The sequence below is a fragment of the Aquarana catesbeiana genome, linkage group LG02, assembly GCF_042186555.1.
Source record: "Aquarana catesbeiana isolate 2022-GZ linkage group LG02, ASM4218655v1, whole genome shotgun sequence".
NCBI classification, from domain to species: Eukaryota; Metazoa; Chordata; class Amphibia; order Anura; family Ranidae; genus Aquarana; species Aquarana catesbeiana.
In genome coordinates this window covers 701,774,644-701,791,310 of record NC_133325.1, presented here as the reverse complement: position 1 = coordinate 701,791,310, position 16,667 = coordinate 701,774,644, and the positions used below count along the sequence as shown (strand labels likewise).

Here is a 16,667-nt window from a genome sequence, read left to right as displayed (position 1 = left end):
ATGTGTTTTTGATCCACATTTATATATTCACATATTGTACAACTGGTTAATATTAGCGCTACACTTATTTTTACAACACGTGAGATATCGGTAGATCGACAGCAATAATTCTAGCCCTAGAACTTCTCTGTAGCTTAAAACTTGCAACCTGTAGAATTTTTTAAATGTCGCCTATGGAGATTTTTAAGGGTAAAAGTTTGTCGCCATTCCACAAGCGGGCCCAATTTTGAAGCGTGACATGTTGGGTATCAATTTACTTGGTTTAACATTATATTTCACAATATAAAAACAATTGGGCTAATTTTACTGTTGTCTTAATTTTTTAATCAAAAAAAGTGATTTTTTTTCCAAAAAAAGTGCGCTTGTAAGACCGCTGCGCAAACACGGTGTGAAAAAAAGTATTGCAATGACTGCCATTTTATTCTCTAGGGTGTTAGAAAAAAAAAACAATATATAATGTTTGGGGGTTCTAAGTCATTTTCTAGCAAAAAAAAAAAAACTGTTTTAAGCATGTAAACACCAAAATCTCAAAACGAGGCCGGTCCTTAACCACTTCAATACCGGGCACTTATACACCTTCCTGCCCAGACCAATTTTCAGCTTTCAGCGCTGTCGCACTTTGAATGAAAATTGTGCGGTCATCCAACACTGTACCCAAACTACATTTTTATCATTTTGTTCCCACAAATAGAGCTTTCTTTTGGTGGTATTTGATCACCTCTGCGGTTTTTATTTTTTGCTAAACAAATAGAAAAAGACCGAAAATTTAGAAAAAAAATAAAAGTTTTGCTTTTGTTCCTGTTATAAAATTTTGTAAATAAGTAAGTTTTCTCTTTCACTGATGGGCACTGATAAGGCGGCACCAATGAGGTGGCACCAATGAGCGGGCACTGACGGGCACTGACGATGGGCACTAATATGAGGTACTGATGGGCACTGGTAGGCGGCACTGATATGCAGCACTGATGGGCATTGATAGGGGGCACTGATGGGCACTCATGGGTGGCACTGGTGGGCACTGAAAGGCTGCAAATATGGGTTCTTACGGGTGACACTGATAGGCGGCACTGCTGGGCACTGATAGGGGGCACTGATAGACGGCACTGCTGGGCACTGATACGTGGCACTGATGGGCACTGATACGCGGCACTGATAGGCATCCCTGGTGGTACTGGCAGTGGTAGGCATTTGAGTGGGCACTGATTGGCAGCTGCCTGGGCGCAGATTGGTATTTCCCTGGGGGTCTAGGGGGCATACCTGGTGGTCTAGTGTGGATGGCCATCCTGGTGGTCCTGGGCGGCATGATGGTGGTCCTGGGTGGGATCAGAGGGGGGGCTGTGCTGATAAACAATCAGCACAGACCCCCCCCGTCAGGAGAGCAGCCGATCTGCTTTCCTCTGCTCACGTCTGTCAGACGCGAGTGAGGAAAAGCCGATCACCGGCTCTTCCTATTTACATCGTGATCAGCCGTGATTGGACATGGCTGATCACGTGGTAAAGAGTCTCCGTCAGAGACTCTTTACCTAGATCGGAGTTGCGGGGTGTCAGACTGACACACCGCAACAACGATCGCGGCGGTGCGCGCCCCGGGGCGCGCAGCGGCTTAATATCCTGAGGACGTCATATGACGCCCAGTCAGGGTATTGAAACCACTATGCCGCCGTCATTCTGCTATATGGCAGGCGAAAGTGGTTAAAGTGGATGTAAATCCGAATTTTTTTTTTTTATGTCATATTATAGAGTATAAGATTTCCTATCATTTGAGCCCAGTCTTGCCACACAGTTAATCCAGCTCTGAGCAATCCTCTTTTATTGTTCAGTGAGAAAAATCTTGACAAACTGAGAAAAACTTTGTCAAATCTCCCCCCTTGCTGTGAGTGACAGGTGATTTACATCTCGTGCACTAGCCTAAGACATGCATTATTTTTTAATTCCCTCCCCCACTCCTTTCTTCAGCAGCTATGCAAGGATTGGCTGTTCCACACCTCAGCATGATTGGGTATGCTGAAGTCATGTGGTTACTTTCCTGTCTTTTCATTGGATGTTAGAGATCATAGCAGAAGTTCAGTGTTAGAAATACACAGGAGAAAATGCATATTGACAAGGGGAGTGTAGAGGTGGGCGGGGAGTTTACTGACATCACGACTCCACCCACCGAGCTCCAGACAACAGACCCACCCACAGAATCTGCAGTTTTTCGGGTCTCATAACAGACAGAGGGGAGACATTTGACAGGTAAAGATACATGCAGGAGACATGTATATCCTTATAGATAACCCCTGTGGTAGTAGTTTAGAAAGGATGACATTGGGTTTACATCCACTTTAAGTGGTTAAAAGTCAGCAGCTGTAGTATTTGTAGCTGCTGACTTTTAATTTTTTTTTAAGCAGAACTCCACTTTAAGTCTTAACATAGAACTATAGGCAAAACTTTTTTCTTCATTTAGGATAGAGAAAACGCTGTCAGATTTTTTTCCTTCATCTGTGTCCCATTGCAGAGATTTCCCTTCACTTCCTGTCCCATAGCCAAACAGGAAGTGAGAGGAAATCCCTGCAAATTAGGAGAATTCATTGAGGACCCCAAATCACCAGAACTAGTGTCCTCATTGGAAGATTTCCCCTCTATCACTTTTCTGGGGACAACACAAAATTTGGGATTTTCTTTTAACGTTCACTTTCAATGATAATAGTAAACAGGACAAATAGAGAGGGTGAATTTCCCGAACAAGGACACAGACAGCAATAAAAACTGACAAGAGTTCTAATCCCTCTTCACTCTAAATCTAAATCTTTGCCTTTAGTTATACTTTAAGTTATTACTAAAACCATCAATAATCGAATGCAGAGGCATCTGGATCACCAGATGAAAATAGAAGAAAGAAAGCCTAAAAAAGGAAACTAATGCAGCCATCACATCTAAGAATTGGTAAGCTACAATATAATAAATGTTTGTGTTTGGGTTTAATACGGCTTTAAGGGGCTCTACAAGAACACAACAGGTGGTGACAAACCTTATACATGTCTCCATATGCAATGGATGAAGTGCATACATGACCATTACAATCCCAAATTTCCTATGTTTCCATATGTGTGCTTTGGTCACCAGTATAATGACTAATTGTCATTATACAACAGATCAATGATGCAACTATTTTCATACCGGTCTCTCTCCTAAAATATTCCATTACATTAATATAAAAAAAGCTAGGCAGAGGGAATCAGACACCAGTACAGAGAATTTTCATTTTACAGGCTTATGTTATACTTCAGTATTTTAAATCTGAAATCTTTTCAAAGTATGTTGTTGACTAATGGTCTCCCTGGAGTAGAATAGTTCCCTCAACACCTAGCATTAAAGTAAATAGAATTTTAAAGTACATCAGAGAATGGTTGCTGAAATTCTATTCTCGTGTTTCAAATGCTGAAAAATTCACAGCACATTTCTCCTTTCATTAAATAAGCAGTGTGGCAATATTAATGTGTTAATGTAAAATACCCCAATAAATACAGCGATTTATTCATTAAATTGATAAATCTATTTTATATATACTACAATAACCATTTGTTCTTCAAGTGGATGTAAACCCGATTCATGAAATCTGACCTAGGCACATATATCTGTAGTGTTTACTTATCTCTCTCCAAAGCTTTAAGTCCCGTGTCTTTCTGCTGCTCCGTTCCTCTGTTATCAGCAAGACACAGGAGATAAAACCAGCTGGAAATTTGTTTTGTTTTGGGGAGGTAACTTAGGGATAGATAGGCAGAGAGCTTGTCAATTCACAGCACGGCTCTGCAAGTTCCTTTGTTCCTCTGTGGAGGGGGGGGGGGGGTTCCTTTCCTCTAATCAGCTCAGACACAGTGTATGCCCAGACACCCCCCCCCTCCCCTCCTATTGCTGAAACTGGAAGAAAATTTTCTAACACGATGTGCACTTTCTAAAGAATATATAAAACTGAAGACAGAAGATATACATGTAAAACTTATGTAGGGAGATTTGTTTCATCTCTGTGTATCATCTGAGGCTGTTCACTTCACTGGGTATATGTGAGGGTTTACATCCACTTTAAGTTTGTCCTGATACCTTGACACTGGTGTAACCCTCTGTAAAGCAGGACATATGCCTAGTACACACGGGCCGAATGTTGAGAGACATCACGATTCAATAAAAACCGTCTGACATTCGGCCGTGTGTATGTCTGCCGATCAGACGGAAGCCTGTTTGGCCAGCTTCTTTGGGATGAGCATGTTGGAAAACCAGCAGCTGACCGGCTTCCGATCAGCGCTCTCAGGCAATGTTCTGCCAGAACACAACGGCTCAGCGGGGGAGATCGCTGCACTAACATCGAACTGTTAGTACAGCGGCTCCACCCGGAGCAGTCAGTTTTTTTTCAGTCAACCCGAAGATGTAAATATCTCTGTACTGTGTGGTGAAAAATTCTAACAGAGGCGGCTAACACATAAGTAGTAAAGCCAAAGCCAACTTATATCATAAATAGTATAAAGAGTGTAGCGTCCAAAAACAATACTAAAGTAAATGATCGATAAAAAACAAGTGAAAATGAGATCATATAGACATAATAGTAATGTCTCCGAACTGTAGAGAAATAGTCCAAAATAATATCCGAGAGGCTAGTTCATATAGATGAAAAAACATTCTATTTCTGAAGCCACCAGTCCAATGAAAAAGATGTATAGTAGTAGTGTCCAACCAAATAGACCACCACCATCAAGTGAAATGCAAACTCACTGGACTTAATGACTGTCGTTACAGCAACATAGAAGCCTTAAACACATTTGGAAATCCCTCTGGAAATGTCACAGTGTCATCAGTCCCGCAGATAGCTCTGGCCAAGAATCCAGCTGGGAATAAATAAGCTCACCAAGAGCCCAGAAGGAATCTCATAGTGTAGTAAGTTTATTGCAAGTGTGGAAGGGACGACATCGATGGCGGTGAGGAGGATGGTCTATGTGGACAGCTTTACCCCGGATGCCTGCATACTTAGATGTGCCTATTTTTATCATCAGCCATTTGCTAAATGATGCACCGTATTTTTCGGACCATAAGATGCACTTTTTTCCCCAGGAAATATGGGGGAAAACGTCTTATGGTGCGAATATACGTCAGGCACCGCCCCCCGTCACCACTGGCACCGCCTCCGTTGCTGCCCCCTGTTGCCGCTGGCAACACCCCCGCCGCCGGAAGAGACAGGAGAGCAGGGGACAGACATCCAAACCCCCTGTGGGCGGTGCCAGCGGTGCAATCTGCATTATTGGTTACTCTGCATTATTGGCAATGGTCAGTCTGCATTATTGGTCACTCTGCATTATTGGCAATGGTCAGTCTGCATTATTGGTCACTCTGCATTATTGGCAATGGTCAGTCTGCATTATTGGTCACTCTGCATTATTGGTCACTCTGCATTATTGGCAATGGTCACTCTACATTATTGGTTACTCTGCATTATTGGCAATGGTCACTCTACATTATTGGTTACTCTGCATTATTGGCAATGGTCACTTTGCATTATTGGTCACTCTGCATTATTGGCAATGGTCACTCTGCATTATTGGTTACTCTGCATTATTGGCAACAATCACTCTGCATTATTGGCAATGGTCAGTCTGCCTTATTGGCAATGGTCACTCTGCATTATTGGTTACTCTGCATTATTGGCAACGGTCACTCTGCATTATTGGTCACTCTGCATTATTGGTCACTCTGCATTACTGGCAATGATCACTCTGCATTATTGGTCACTCTGCATTATTGGCAACGGTCACTCTGCATTATTGGCAACGGTCACTCTGCATTATTGGTCACTCTGCATTATTGGAAATAGTCGCTCTGCATTATTGGTTACTCTGCATTATTGGCAACGATCACTCTGCATTATTGGCAATGGTCAGTCTGCATTATTGGTCACTCTGCATTACTGGCAATGGTCACCCTGCATTATTGGTCACTCTGCATTATTGGCAACGGTCACTCTGCATTATTGGCAATGGTCACTCTGCATTATTGGTCACTCTGCATTATTGGCAACGGTCACTCTGCATTATTGGCAACGGTCACTCTGCATTATTGGCAATGGTCAGTCTGCATTATTGGTCACTCTGCATTATTGGCAACGGTCACTCTGCATTATTGGTCACTCTGCATTATTGGTCACTCTGCATTATTGGTTGCTTTGCATTATTGGCAATGGTCACTCTGCATTATTGGTTACTCTGCATTATTGGCAATGGTCAGTCTGCATTATTGGTCACTGCATTATTGGCAATGGTCAGTCTGCGTTTATGGCACTGGTCAGGCTGCATTTCATGGGCACTGCAAAATATTTTAGTACACCATTTGGTTCAGAATATTTTTTTTTCTTGTTTTCCTCTTCTAAAACCTAGGTGCGTCTTATGGAGCGAAAAATACGGTACCTTCATTAAATGTAACCATATTGCTACACTTAGAGGAGCCTCTCTTCTCTTTTATACCCTGTTGACATGACGCTACTATATCAAGACAAAATTTATTATTTTTATTATTATTTTTAAAATGTTTGCTTGTCTTGCAAAATGCTCTTAACCCAAGTTACTCTCAAACCAAGGTTTTACTGTACTTTAAAGTGGTAACCTCTGAAAAAAAATCCCCTATAGTGTGTACTCAATCCAAAGCACCTAGTGTGATTTCTGTCCAATCTCTTTCCCACTGATATCTGCACTTCACTTCTGACATGTTATGCCCACACCATAGAATCCTGGGAGATGGTCTCACCCCCCTCCAGCACACAGAAGGAAAAGTATGGCAACCTCTTTTGGGTAAATAAACAGAATATGGAGCCAGACAGTAAAACAGTACAGTAAGTAGATTTTCTTGAGTTTAAATAAAAACAAAGTTGATGCACTTACAAGTGTATATTTATCAGGTCATATGATAGATTGGTGTAGTCCAGAGCATGGATGGGTGGGTGGGTGGGTGGGTGGATTGGCTGAGTCTGCAAGGAGTAAGGAGCTTGTCAGTAGTGGAGAGCCGCTGGACTCGCCAGGAAGCTGGATTCCACTGGTACTAGAACCGCTGGACAAGCCAGAGTCACTAAGGTAATGCCAACTGTGAAGGGATTCCACAGACTGTGACACCGATGTGCACAAGGAATGCCGGGAGCGCGTTTTGGGAGACAGCACGCTCAACCTGATCTGATAGCTAGCCTGAGCGAATTAGAGTTAACCCTTAATGAACTTGATGGGCAGCTAAGGATGCTGCAAAATATAAATGCTAAGGGTGGTACAAAAGAGTATTTCGAATATACTGTACTTTGGGAAAATGTGCAAAAAAAAAAAATCACGTTAGACTTACAGGTAACTTGTTTTCCAGGAGTCTTTCAGGACAGCACCTTGAGAGCGTGGCTCCACCCACTTGACAGGAAACACACCTCCACCAAACTTTAAAAGGAGGCTCCTTCCCACTTATCATCAGTGGTAGTAGAGAACCTCCGGCCCAAGCTGGAACACATAATCAGAATATGGTTAGTCACAGCATAGTAATTTAATACAATAAGGGCGGGTTGCTGCTGTCCTGAAAGACTCCTGGAAAACAAGTTACCGGTAAGTCTAACTTGATTTTTCCCTTAACGTCTTTCAGGACAGCACCTTGAGAGGATAACAGAGACTTACCCACTTAGGGAGGGACCACAGCCTGCAAGACCTTTCTGCCAAAAGCTTGTTCACTTGCTGACAGAAGATCCAGCCTGTAATGACGGACAAACGTAAGGTAACTTGACCACGTAGCCGCCCTACAAATCTGATCTGGGGTGGCACCAGCCATTTCTGCCCATGTAGTGGCCTGAGCCCTGGTAGAATGTGCTTTAATTCCCAGTGGGGGAGATAGCCCCGATTGGGAGTAGGCTGCTAGAATAGCTGATTTAAGCCATCTAGCTATAGACCCCTTAGAAGCTTGCTGGCCCTTCTTCTTACCAGAAAAAAGAATAAATAGAGAGTCCGAGGACTGAAAGTTACTTGTTACCTCCAGATAATGTAATAAAGTCCTTCTTACATCCAAATTATGGAATTTTCCTTCTTTTTCCCCCGAAGGGTTAGAGCAAAAGGTTGGCAGGATGATCTCCTGCGACCTATTGTGTGCTGACGCCACCTTTGGCAAAAAACCCGGATCGGTTTTAAGTATAACCCTATCTGTGTAGATAGTTAAAAAGGGTCTCTTAACAGATAGGGCGTGCAGCTCACCAATTCTCCTTGCTGACGTTATTGCCACTAAGAACAAAGTCTTAAGAGTAAGATTCCTTAGAGAGATTTCTTGTAGTGGTTCAAAAGGTTCCTTTGTGAGGGCTTGCAGGACCACTGATAGATCCCAATTGGGAAAGTGCTTAGCCGGAGCTGGTCTAGATCTGGTAAGTGCCTTGAAAAATCTTATAACCAAGGGCTCAGAAGAGATTGGTCTTTCTAGAAATACTCCCAAAGCAGCTACTTGCACTTTAAGGGTGCTGACTGACAATCCCTTGTCTGCCCCCTCTTGAAGAAATTCTAAAATTGACACTAAATTTCTTACTTTTCTCTTAGTCGAATGACAAAAAGAGTTGAAGACCTTACAATATTTAGCATAGATTTTTCTGGTCACTGTTTTCCTACTGGAAAGTAAGGCAGTTACCAAGGGTTGTGACAGACCCTTGTTTCTTAACAACTGCTCCTCAGAAACCAGGCCGTGAGGCTTAGACTGGCCACTCCCGGATGCTGTATTGGACCCTGTAGGAGCAGGTCTTGCCGGGGAGGCAGCCGCCAAAATGGTTTGACTGCCATCTGTAGAATGGTGGAAAACCATGCCCTCTTTGGCCAAAATGGAGTAATTTGGATTACTGCCACCTTCTCCCTCTGTATCTTTCTTAACACCAACGGGATAAGTTGGAAAGGAGGAAATGCGTAACCCAGATGGAAGTTCCAGGGCTGGATTAACGCATCTGTCCCCCGGGGCCTTGTCGTTTCTGTGAATAGAGAAAAATACTGTGAGTTGTGTATTTTCCTCTGACGCAAATAGGTCTATTTGTGGTTGACCCCAGGCCCTGGTAATCAATGCAAAGATTTCCGGATTCAGGCCCCATTCTGACTCCTGAATCCGCCTTCTGCTTAGATAATCTGCCACTACATTTAAGGTGCCTTTGAGGTGGACTGCTGATAAGGACCGAACATGCTTTTCTGCCCAAACCAGGATCTTTGAAGCTAGCAACTGAAGTGTTTTGCTTCTTGTACCCCCCTGTTTGTTTAGGTAGGTTATGGTAGTGGCATTGTTTGAGAGGACCCGGACATGAGAACCTTGAAGGATAGGAGAGAAGGCATCTAAAGCTAAGGCGACTGCCTTTAACTCCCTCCAATTTGAGGACCTCTTTGCTTCTGTCTGAGACCACATTCCTTGTGTGAAGTCTTGGTCTAAGTGAGCTCCCCAACCCCATACACTGGCATCTGTCGTTACCACTTTTTCTATTGGAAATGACCAGAGCAGGCCTTCTGACAGATTCTCCTGTCTCCTCCACCACCAAAGCGATCTCTTGACATTGGTGGGTATCTTTACCTTTGCTTCCAGAGATTCTGACCTGTGATTCCATATTCTCAGGAGAAAGCTCTGGAGAGGCCTGAAATGTAACCTTGCCCTTTGAATGGCTGGTATGGTTGCGGTTAGGGTTCTTAGGGATGACATCACTTGTCGGACTGATAATTCCTGGCTTGCCTGTAAGGACGCTACCACCTTCTGGACCTTCCCCTTCTTCTCTTCTGGGAGAAAAATCTTTTGTTCCCTTGAACAGATATGATACCCCAGGAATAGTATTTTCTGGGCTGGATTGAAATTTGACTTCTGCATATTTATGATCCAAACTAGGGTTTCTAGATGACCTCGGGTTTTTCCGAGGTTGTCTAGCAGTCTTTCCCTGGAGGGGGCAAAAAGGAGTAGGTCGTCCAAGTACGGAATTACCGCAATCCCCTGCATGGGAAGAGGTGCAAGCGCCTCTGCCATTATTTTTGTAAATATTCGTGGGGCAGAAGACAGGCCAAAGGGGAGGGCCCTGAATTGCAAGTGCAGAACCTCTTTTCCCAAATTTATCGCCAATCTTAGGAATCTTTGGGACTGCAGGGCTATAGGGATATGCAGATAAGCATCTCGAAGGTCTATTGATGCCATAAAGCATTCCCTTGTCAATAGATTTTTGACCATGAAGATGGAGTCCATACGAAACCTTTTGTATTGGACTGATCTGTTCAGCGGTTTCAGGTTTAGGATTAAACGAAAATTTCCGGATGGTTTCTTTATCAGGAATATACGGGAATAAAATCCCTGATAAAGCTCCCCCTGTGGGACGTAAGTCATAACCCCCTGATCTATCAGATCCTTTAATAGGCTCTTCATTGCCAGGGATTTTGTTACATCTCTTGGAAGATTTGTCATCAAGTACCTTTCTGAGGGGAGATCTGAAAACTCTATGTAACCCTGGGCTAGCATACTCAGAATGTACTAGTTTTCTGTTATGCTTGCCCAATAGGGGAGAAAGCCTTGTAGTCTTCCCCCTACCTGTAACCGACTGTCATTGCGTCTTGCTGGTTGACACAGGAGGATGGAAAAGGACATTTCCTTTGCCTTTACCCCTCTGCCCTGACCAATTTTTCTTTTTCTCTTGAGGCTTGTTTTGTTCCTGAGCCCTTTGAGGACGAAAAAAACGTTTGACTGGTTGTTTCTTCTTTTTGACAGGAAAAGATTTCTTTTTATCTGCAGTCCTGTCCAGAACTGAATCCAAATCAGGGCCGAACAATAAGTCTCCTAGAAAAGGGACCCCGCATAATTTGTTTTTAGATGCTGTGTCCCCTTGCCAAGTCTTTAGCCATAAAGCCCGTCTAACAGAATTAGCAAGGGCTGCCGCCTTAGCTGTCATCCTGATAGACTCTGCTGAGGCATCAGAGACATAGGCTATGGCTGCTGAGAGGGTAGAAAAGGAGTCAAGGATCTCTTGCTTAGGGGAATCTGCTATTATATGAGCTTTAAGCTGATTTACCCAATACTCCAAGTTCCTGGAGATGCAAGTGGTTGCCATTGCTGGCTTAAGGTTGCCCATAATGGATTGCCAAGTCTGCTTGAGCTGTTGATCCATTTTTTTATCCATGGGGTCTTTTAAGATCCCCATGTCCTCAAATGCTAGATCAGTAGATCTTGACACTTGAGAAAAGGCTGCATCAAGTTTTGGAATTTTATTCCAAAGAGCTGCTGGGTCTTCATCAAAAGGGAACCTTCTCTTATGAGCCCTAGAGAAAAATGGTTTCCTATCAGGGTCAGCCCATTCCTTTCTGATTGTTTCAGAAATCACTGCATGGACTGGAAAGGTATGGGACTTAGACTCACTAAGCCCTGCATACATCTTGTCATGTCAAAGACATTTCCTTATGCTCTTCCTCAAGGCCTAGAGTAGCATAAATAGCCTTTAAAAGGCCATCCACCTGATCCAAAGACAATTTATACTTGGAAGACATATTTTCCAGCTCATCACCATCCTCATTTGATTTATTAGAATGGGATGGGGAAAGCCCTTCCCGGTTCAGAGGACCCATCTCTGCCTCCACTGCCGGGATTAACAGTGAGCCTTGAGAGGACTGTGAGGTAGTGGGCTGACTTGCAGATGGATAGGTGAGTGAGGATCTGAAGGATTGAATGGTAGCATCCAATTCCTTTTTAGCAGATGCGATTAGATCACTGCACGTGGAAGTGGTTTCTTCCCTCACCAAGCAGTCAATATATGCTTGACATAAAGCCTTTTTCCAGCCTTCATTTAACTTAATTTTGCATGAAGGACATTTCTTTCTAATCCCCGGGTCAGAGCTCTTGGCCTGCCATGATAAGGGAAAAAAAGAGAGAGAAAAAAGACAAACCATCTTTTAGAGTCAGCCTGATTACTCAAGGTTGCTCACCACAGGTGCACAGTGAGAAAAGCTATCAGACTCATGTGCCCTGACAGGCCCCTCCGCCACCAGTGGGAAAAAATACCCTCAAACTTCACTAACATTTAGAGAGAAGAGGGCTAGAGAGAGACCCCACAGTAAAGCTGAGCAGAAACTACAGTCTGCTCTTTACCTGGGCCTTGCTGGTGCCTGTGCCTGTTCCACTCGCTGCGGTTCCTGAATCCATGCTGAGGCAGCAGCGTGATGCCTGTGGCTAAAACGCCGGTTCCGGACTCCAATAGCGCCTGTGCGCCGGACCGGAACCGGAAATAAATAGGCACCAGACCTATTCCTCCCTCCTCCCCCTGCGCTTCCGGCGGAAATGACGCCTGGCGCCTGCTCCATGGATGCCGCCCCACTTCCGGATACCTCACATCCTGCGGATGCAGTCCTCTGACTGCCCTTCCCAAGATGGCAGCGGCATCAGGGAAAAAAACATGTGCAGGCAAGAAAAAAACAAACAAAAACGCCTGACATGCCTGACGCCCCTGCCTGGGAGCAGCAATACCCGGAGCAGTTCTGGCTCTCCCCGAGCACTGACGAGGGAGAAGGAGCCCATCCACCCGGCACCCGTAAGCCTGTGGAAAATGGGAGGAATCGGCTCTCCTGAGGTAGGTAAAAAAAAAAAAAAATAGTGGAGTAGGGAGCCTGTTCTCTCAGGACAGAACCTTGAGAGCTCCAAACTCCCACATGTGTTCCCGCCGGAGGAAACACATAAACTGATAAGTGGGAAGGAGCCTCCTTTTAAAGTTTGGTGGAGGTGTGTTTCCTGTCAAGTGGGTGGAGCCACGCTCTCAAGGTGCTGTCCTGAAAGACGTTAAGGGAAAAAACCTTAAAAGCTAATTCTTAATGAAAGACAATCACTCTACAATCTCAGAAAATTTATAAAAAATAATTACAAAAGATAATAATAAATGATGCCTGATATTAAGAAATTGATTATTATACCTATCTCATAAGTGAACATTTAATGCTTGAAAGAGCATAATTAGTAAAATGATTGGATTGATTATATATCTTAAATTCATCATTAAAATAAATACCATAAAATATCCATAGAATTTGAGAAATATAAGTTCAATATGATCGACTGGTAAAACAGTATGTAAAAGAGTATGTATGGAATAAATTAAATAATGAAGGAGGATGAAATATTATGAATAATGATCTAAGATTATCAATAATAAATTGTAAATCATAAATTAACAATAATATTAACCACTGGCTTAAGGTGCTCTCTATACAAATATGTGTGAATATAAAATCATGTCTGTACCTGGAGTAAAACGAATTATGGGCTAGAAGATCGTGTAAGAATAAAATACTGATACCATCAAACTGATGGACTATAAAATAAGGAGGATAAAATCAAGATGGGACATAAGAGAATGAACACGTGGGTGTGTGTGTGCACACATATTAGCATGCATATGCACGGATGCACATAAACGAAATGTAAAGTAAGAATAAGGTGGATGTGGAATAAGCAAAGCTCTTTTGCCCATATTTCTCTTGTGGGTCACAGGAGTGCACCTAGTTCTGCACTGTGACCCAGATTTAGCCAACAGTGGGCTAAAATCTGCTGTTGGCTGACGTTACAGAACTGGTCCAGGCTCCACCCAGGAGCCTGACAGGCAGCTGACTCAACCTATCATTGTGCCACTGAGAGCCTGACCCAGCTGCCTCGCCCCTCCACAGTCTGGCACTTCAGTGAGCACTGTAGGGGGAGAGCAGAGAGTGGTGACTGACCGGAATGCTTGTAATGCAGGTCCTCAGATACAGGGTCCTCTCCAGCAAGAAGAACAGTGAGCAACACAGTAGGAAGTGGAACGTTATCAAATACACTACTAATCTGGTGAGACAATCAGTTAGTCAGCAGTGCCATTGATCTGGCAGTGCATATTTACAGATTCAGCCAACAGCGGGCTAAAGTCTGCTATTGGCTGACATTACAGAGGCGTTCCAGGCTCTGCAGGGATCCCAACAATAATGTTGGGTTCCCCCTGGAGACTGACAGGCAGCTGACTCATCCTCTCAGTGTGCCACTGAATGCCTGAGCCAGCTGCCTCGTCCCTCCACAGTCTGGCACTCCAGTGAACGCTGTAGGGGCAAAGCAGGCAGTGGTGACTGAGAGTCACTGCTATGTGCTCAAAGCAGACCCAAGAACTGAGCAATCAACATTCTTTGATCGCTCAGTTCTCAGTGTAGACCCAGCAGGGGACAACTGCAGAATCGGATCAATGCTGCAGCCATCTAGGTGAGCATATATGTTTATTATTTTGGTCTCCCGGACTTCTTTAAGGCAGCTATCTTGGGGAGGAGGCTTTGCTACCTCATGTCAGAGCTGCCTTCCTGATGACTAGCGATTTGATGACTAATAGAGTAATATTCAAGAAGTAGCAGCCGTGGTTCAGATCAACAGAATGGTTTAGACTCGGTTCACACTGGGGCAACTTGTCAGGCAACTTAGCCACCTGACAAGTCGCGCTCCATTCTGTACAATGGAACCGTTTTAATAGAAACAACACAAGTCGCTCCAACTTAGAAAAAGATTCCTGTACTACCTTGGGGGCGACTTCAGGCGACCTGCATTGACTTCTATACAGAAGTCATTTTGCAAGTCGCCGCTGAAGTCGTGTGCAGGTCACCTGAGGCAGTAGCGCTGCAAGTCGTGCTGCCTCAGTGTGAACCGACTCTTAAGCAGAAGCACAGGGATGCTTGCACTGCAGGTCCTCAGATACAGGGTCCTCTCCAGCAAGGAGAACAGTGAGCAACACAGTAGGAACTTTACCAAATACACTCCTTATCTGGTGAGACAATCAGTTAGAGTTAGCAGTGCCTTTGATCTGGCAGTGCATATTTACAGTTATGAGGCTCAAAACAGGGGAATGGCATTGCTCTTCTCAGGAAAAATTGGGGACAAAATGTACAATTTTCAGGCTTACTGCTTAGACCCAATTAACATTAACTAGTCGTTTACTTTAAATTAGCAAATCTTTACATTTGCAGTTCCAGCCCACTTAAGCTCAGTTACTCATACCTCTAGAACTTATTTCCATGAACAGATTATTTTCCTCAGACGCAGTTGTCTTCTTTGGGCTACTGCACATTTATCAATCCTGATAATATCAGGATCACATCCAACTCTGGTTATAAACATATGAAAACTATACTTGGATACACTATCCAGCTGCCCGAAAGCTCTACGAGATTGTCACGTAAGCATGTACAAGTGCATAGCTCAAAGGTGCATCTTTATGCCTATATGCAGGCTAGAGAAGGAACACAGACAGACACATCTACTCTCAGTTATCTACAGGAGAAAAATAGAAAACAGCCAAATATCATCCAAAATGGCTGATGATCAATTCTACCAATTGGTTCACCCTAAAATACTATGCTGGTCAGGACCTTGAAACTTAATCAGACACCTTCTCTTTTACATCATCCACCCTAATACAAGACACATTCATAGGTAGTTTGGTCAGATGGAGGCCCTAAAACACTCTATTACACATATTTCATCATTTGCATCCCCGTCTGTGTGTGCTTTACAGATTCATTTTCCTTTCCTACTAGATATTTACTCACATGATTTTTTCTGCAGTTTCCTTTCTCTCACCCAAAATATCCAAAAATATTCAGACTGCAGTCCTGCATTTTTGATCGTGTATTGTGATCTTAAAGTGGAACTTTATCCACAACAATTTGATAAAAAAAGAATGTTCTTTAGCAAGGTACATACATTCCACATTAATATTAATGCTACCAAAATTAATGTGTGCTGTAAATTGCCTCCAGGATTGCTTCTGTTTCTTGCTAGAGGCTGCCATTTTGCTGAAGCACAGAGCCCCTGAACAGCAGTAAATCTTTAGGCTGTCGGCAGTTTGGCCTCTACAAATTCTGCACAGTGCAGTATAGGCAATTTTTTTCTATGTTTACATATGTAGCTATACCCGCAAAAGGGACCAGCATGAAGTGATCTAGCAAGATTTAAGTTCCATTTTAACTTATGGCTAAAAGCAATTGCTTTAAATCTCTGGGCTGGTGAAGGGGGCATTCAACATTCACAATGCAGGCAATTGCCTTTCTATTGTGATATATTTCTAATAAATGAGGATTTTTTTTTTTCGTTTTTTGTTTTTGCACACAAATGAATGAAGCTCTATAATCATTAATACAGCATTACATGTATTTTTACATAAATTTGGATTTTTTTTTTTTTCTGGTGGATTAAAAGCATCATCTTTGAATTATTTCAATACAAAAGCGATTGTTTACCTACCTGGGGTACAAGGCTGACGTGTATGTTACAGAAGTTCTCTCTTTTTGCCTTGAATTGGAATTGCCTGAAAGCTTCGATGAATGCCATTCCCTCAATGTCTCCAATTGTGCCACCCAACTAAAAAAAAAGTAATATAAAAGTAAAAAAATAAGTGAATCACACTACCATAACAACAGCCATAGTTACACTACCAATTATAATGTATACAAGGAAGAAGGGATATAGTGTGTAATCCTGATGTGAGGGTTGGACCCAAGAAGGCTGCCCTTTTGGTGTTAAGTCAGAAGACATCTGTGTGACTTGGCCGGACGTTCCTTTTTATAAAAGAATATGGAATGAAGGTTTTTTTCTTTGTCAAGAGACTTTTTTATTGAAGAAGAGAAGACTTCAATATTTGCAGTTTTGTAGTT

The 16,667-nt window shown here is 43.1% G+C and overlaps 1 protein-coding gene across 3 annotated transcripts in view; it reads right to left on the bottom strand.

The window, feature by feature from the left end:
* Positions 1-16,667, bottom strand: part of CTPS2 (CTP synthase 2) — a 409,104-nt gene that overhangs the window by 361,550 nt on the left and 30,887 nt on the right. For all 3 annotated transcript variants that reach the window (XR_012241769.1, XM_073616921.1, XM_073616922.1), the window contains one exon: positions 16,258-16,374. Coding sequence is in view for 2 of the 3 variants with exons in the window: in XM_073616921.1 (XP_073473022.1) it covers positions 16,258-16,374 (117 nt within the window). In the remaining variant the exon portion in view is untranslated. The remainder of the gene's footprint in view (positions 1-16,257; positions 16,375-16,667) is intronic.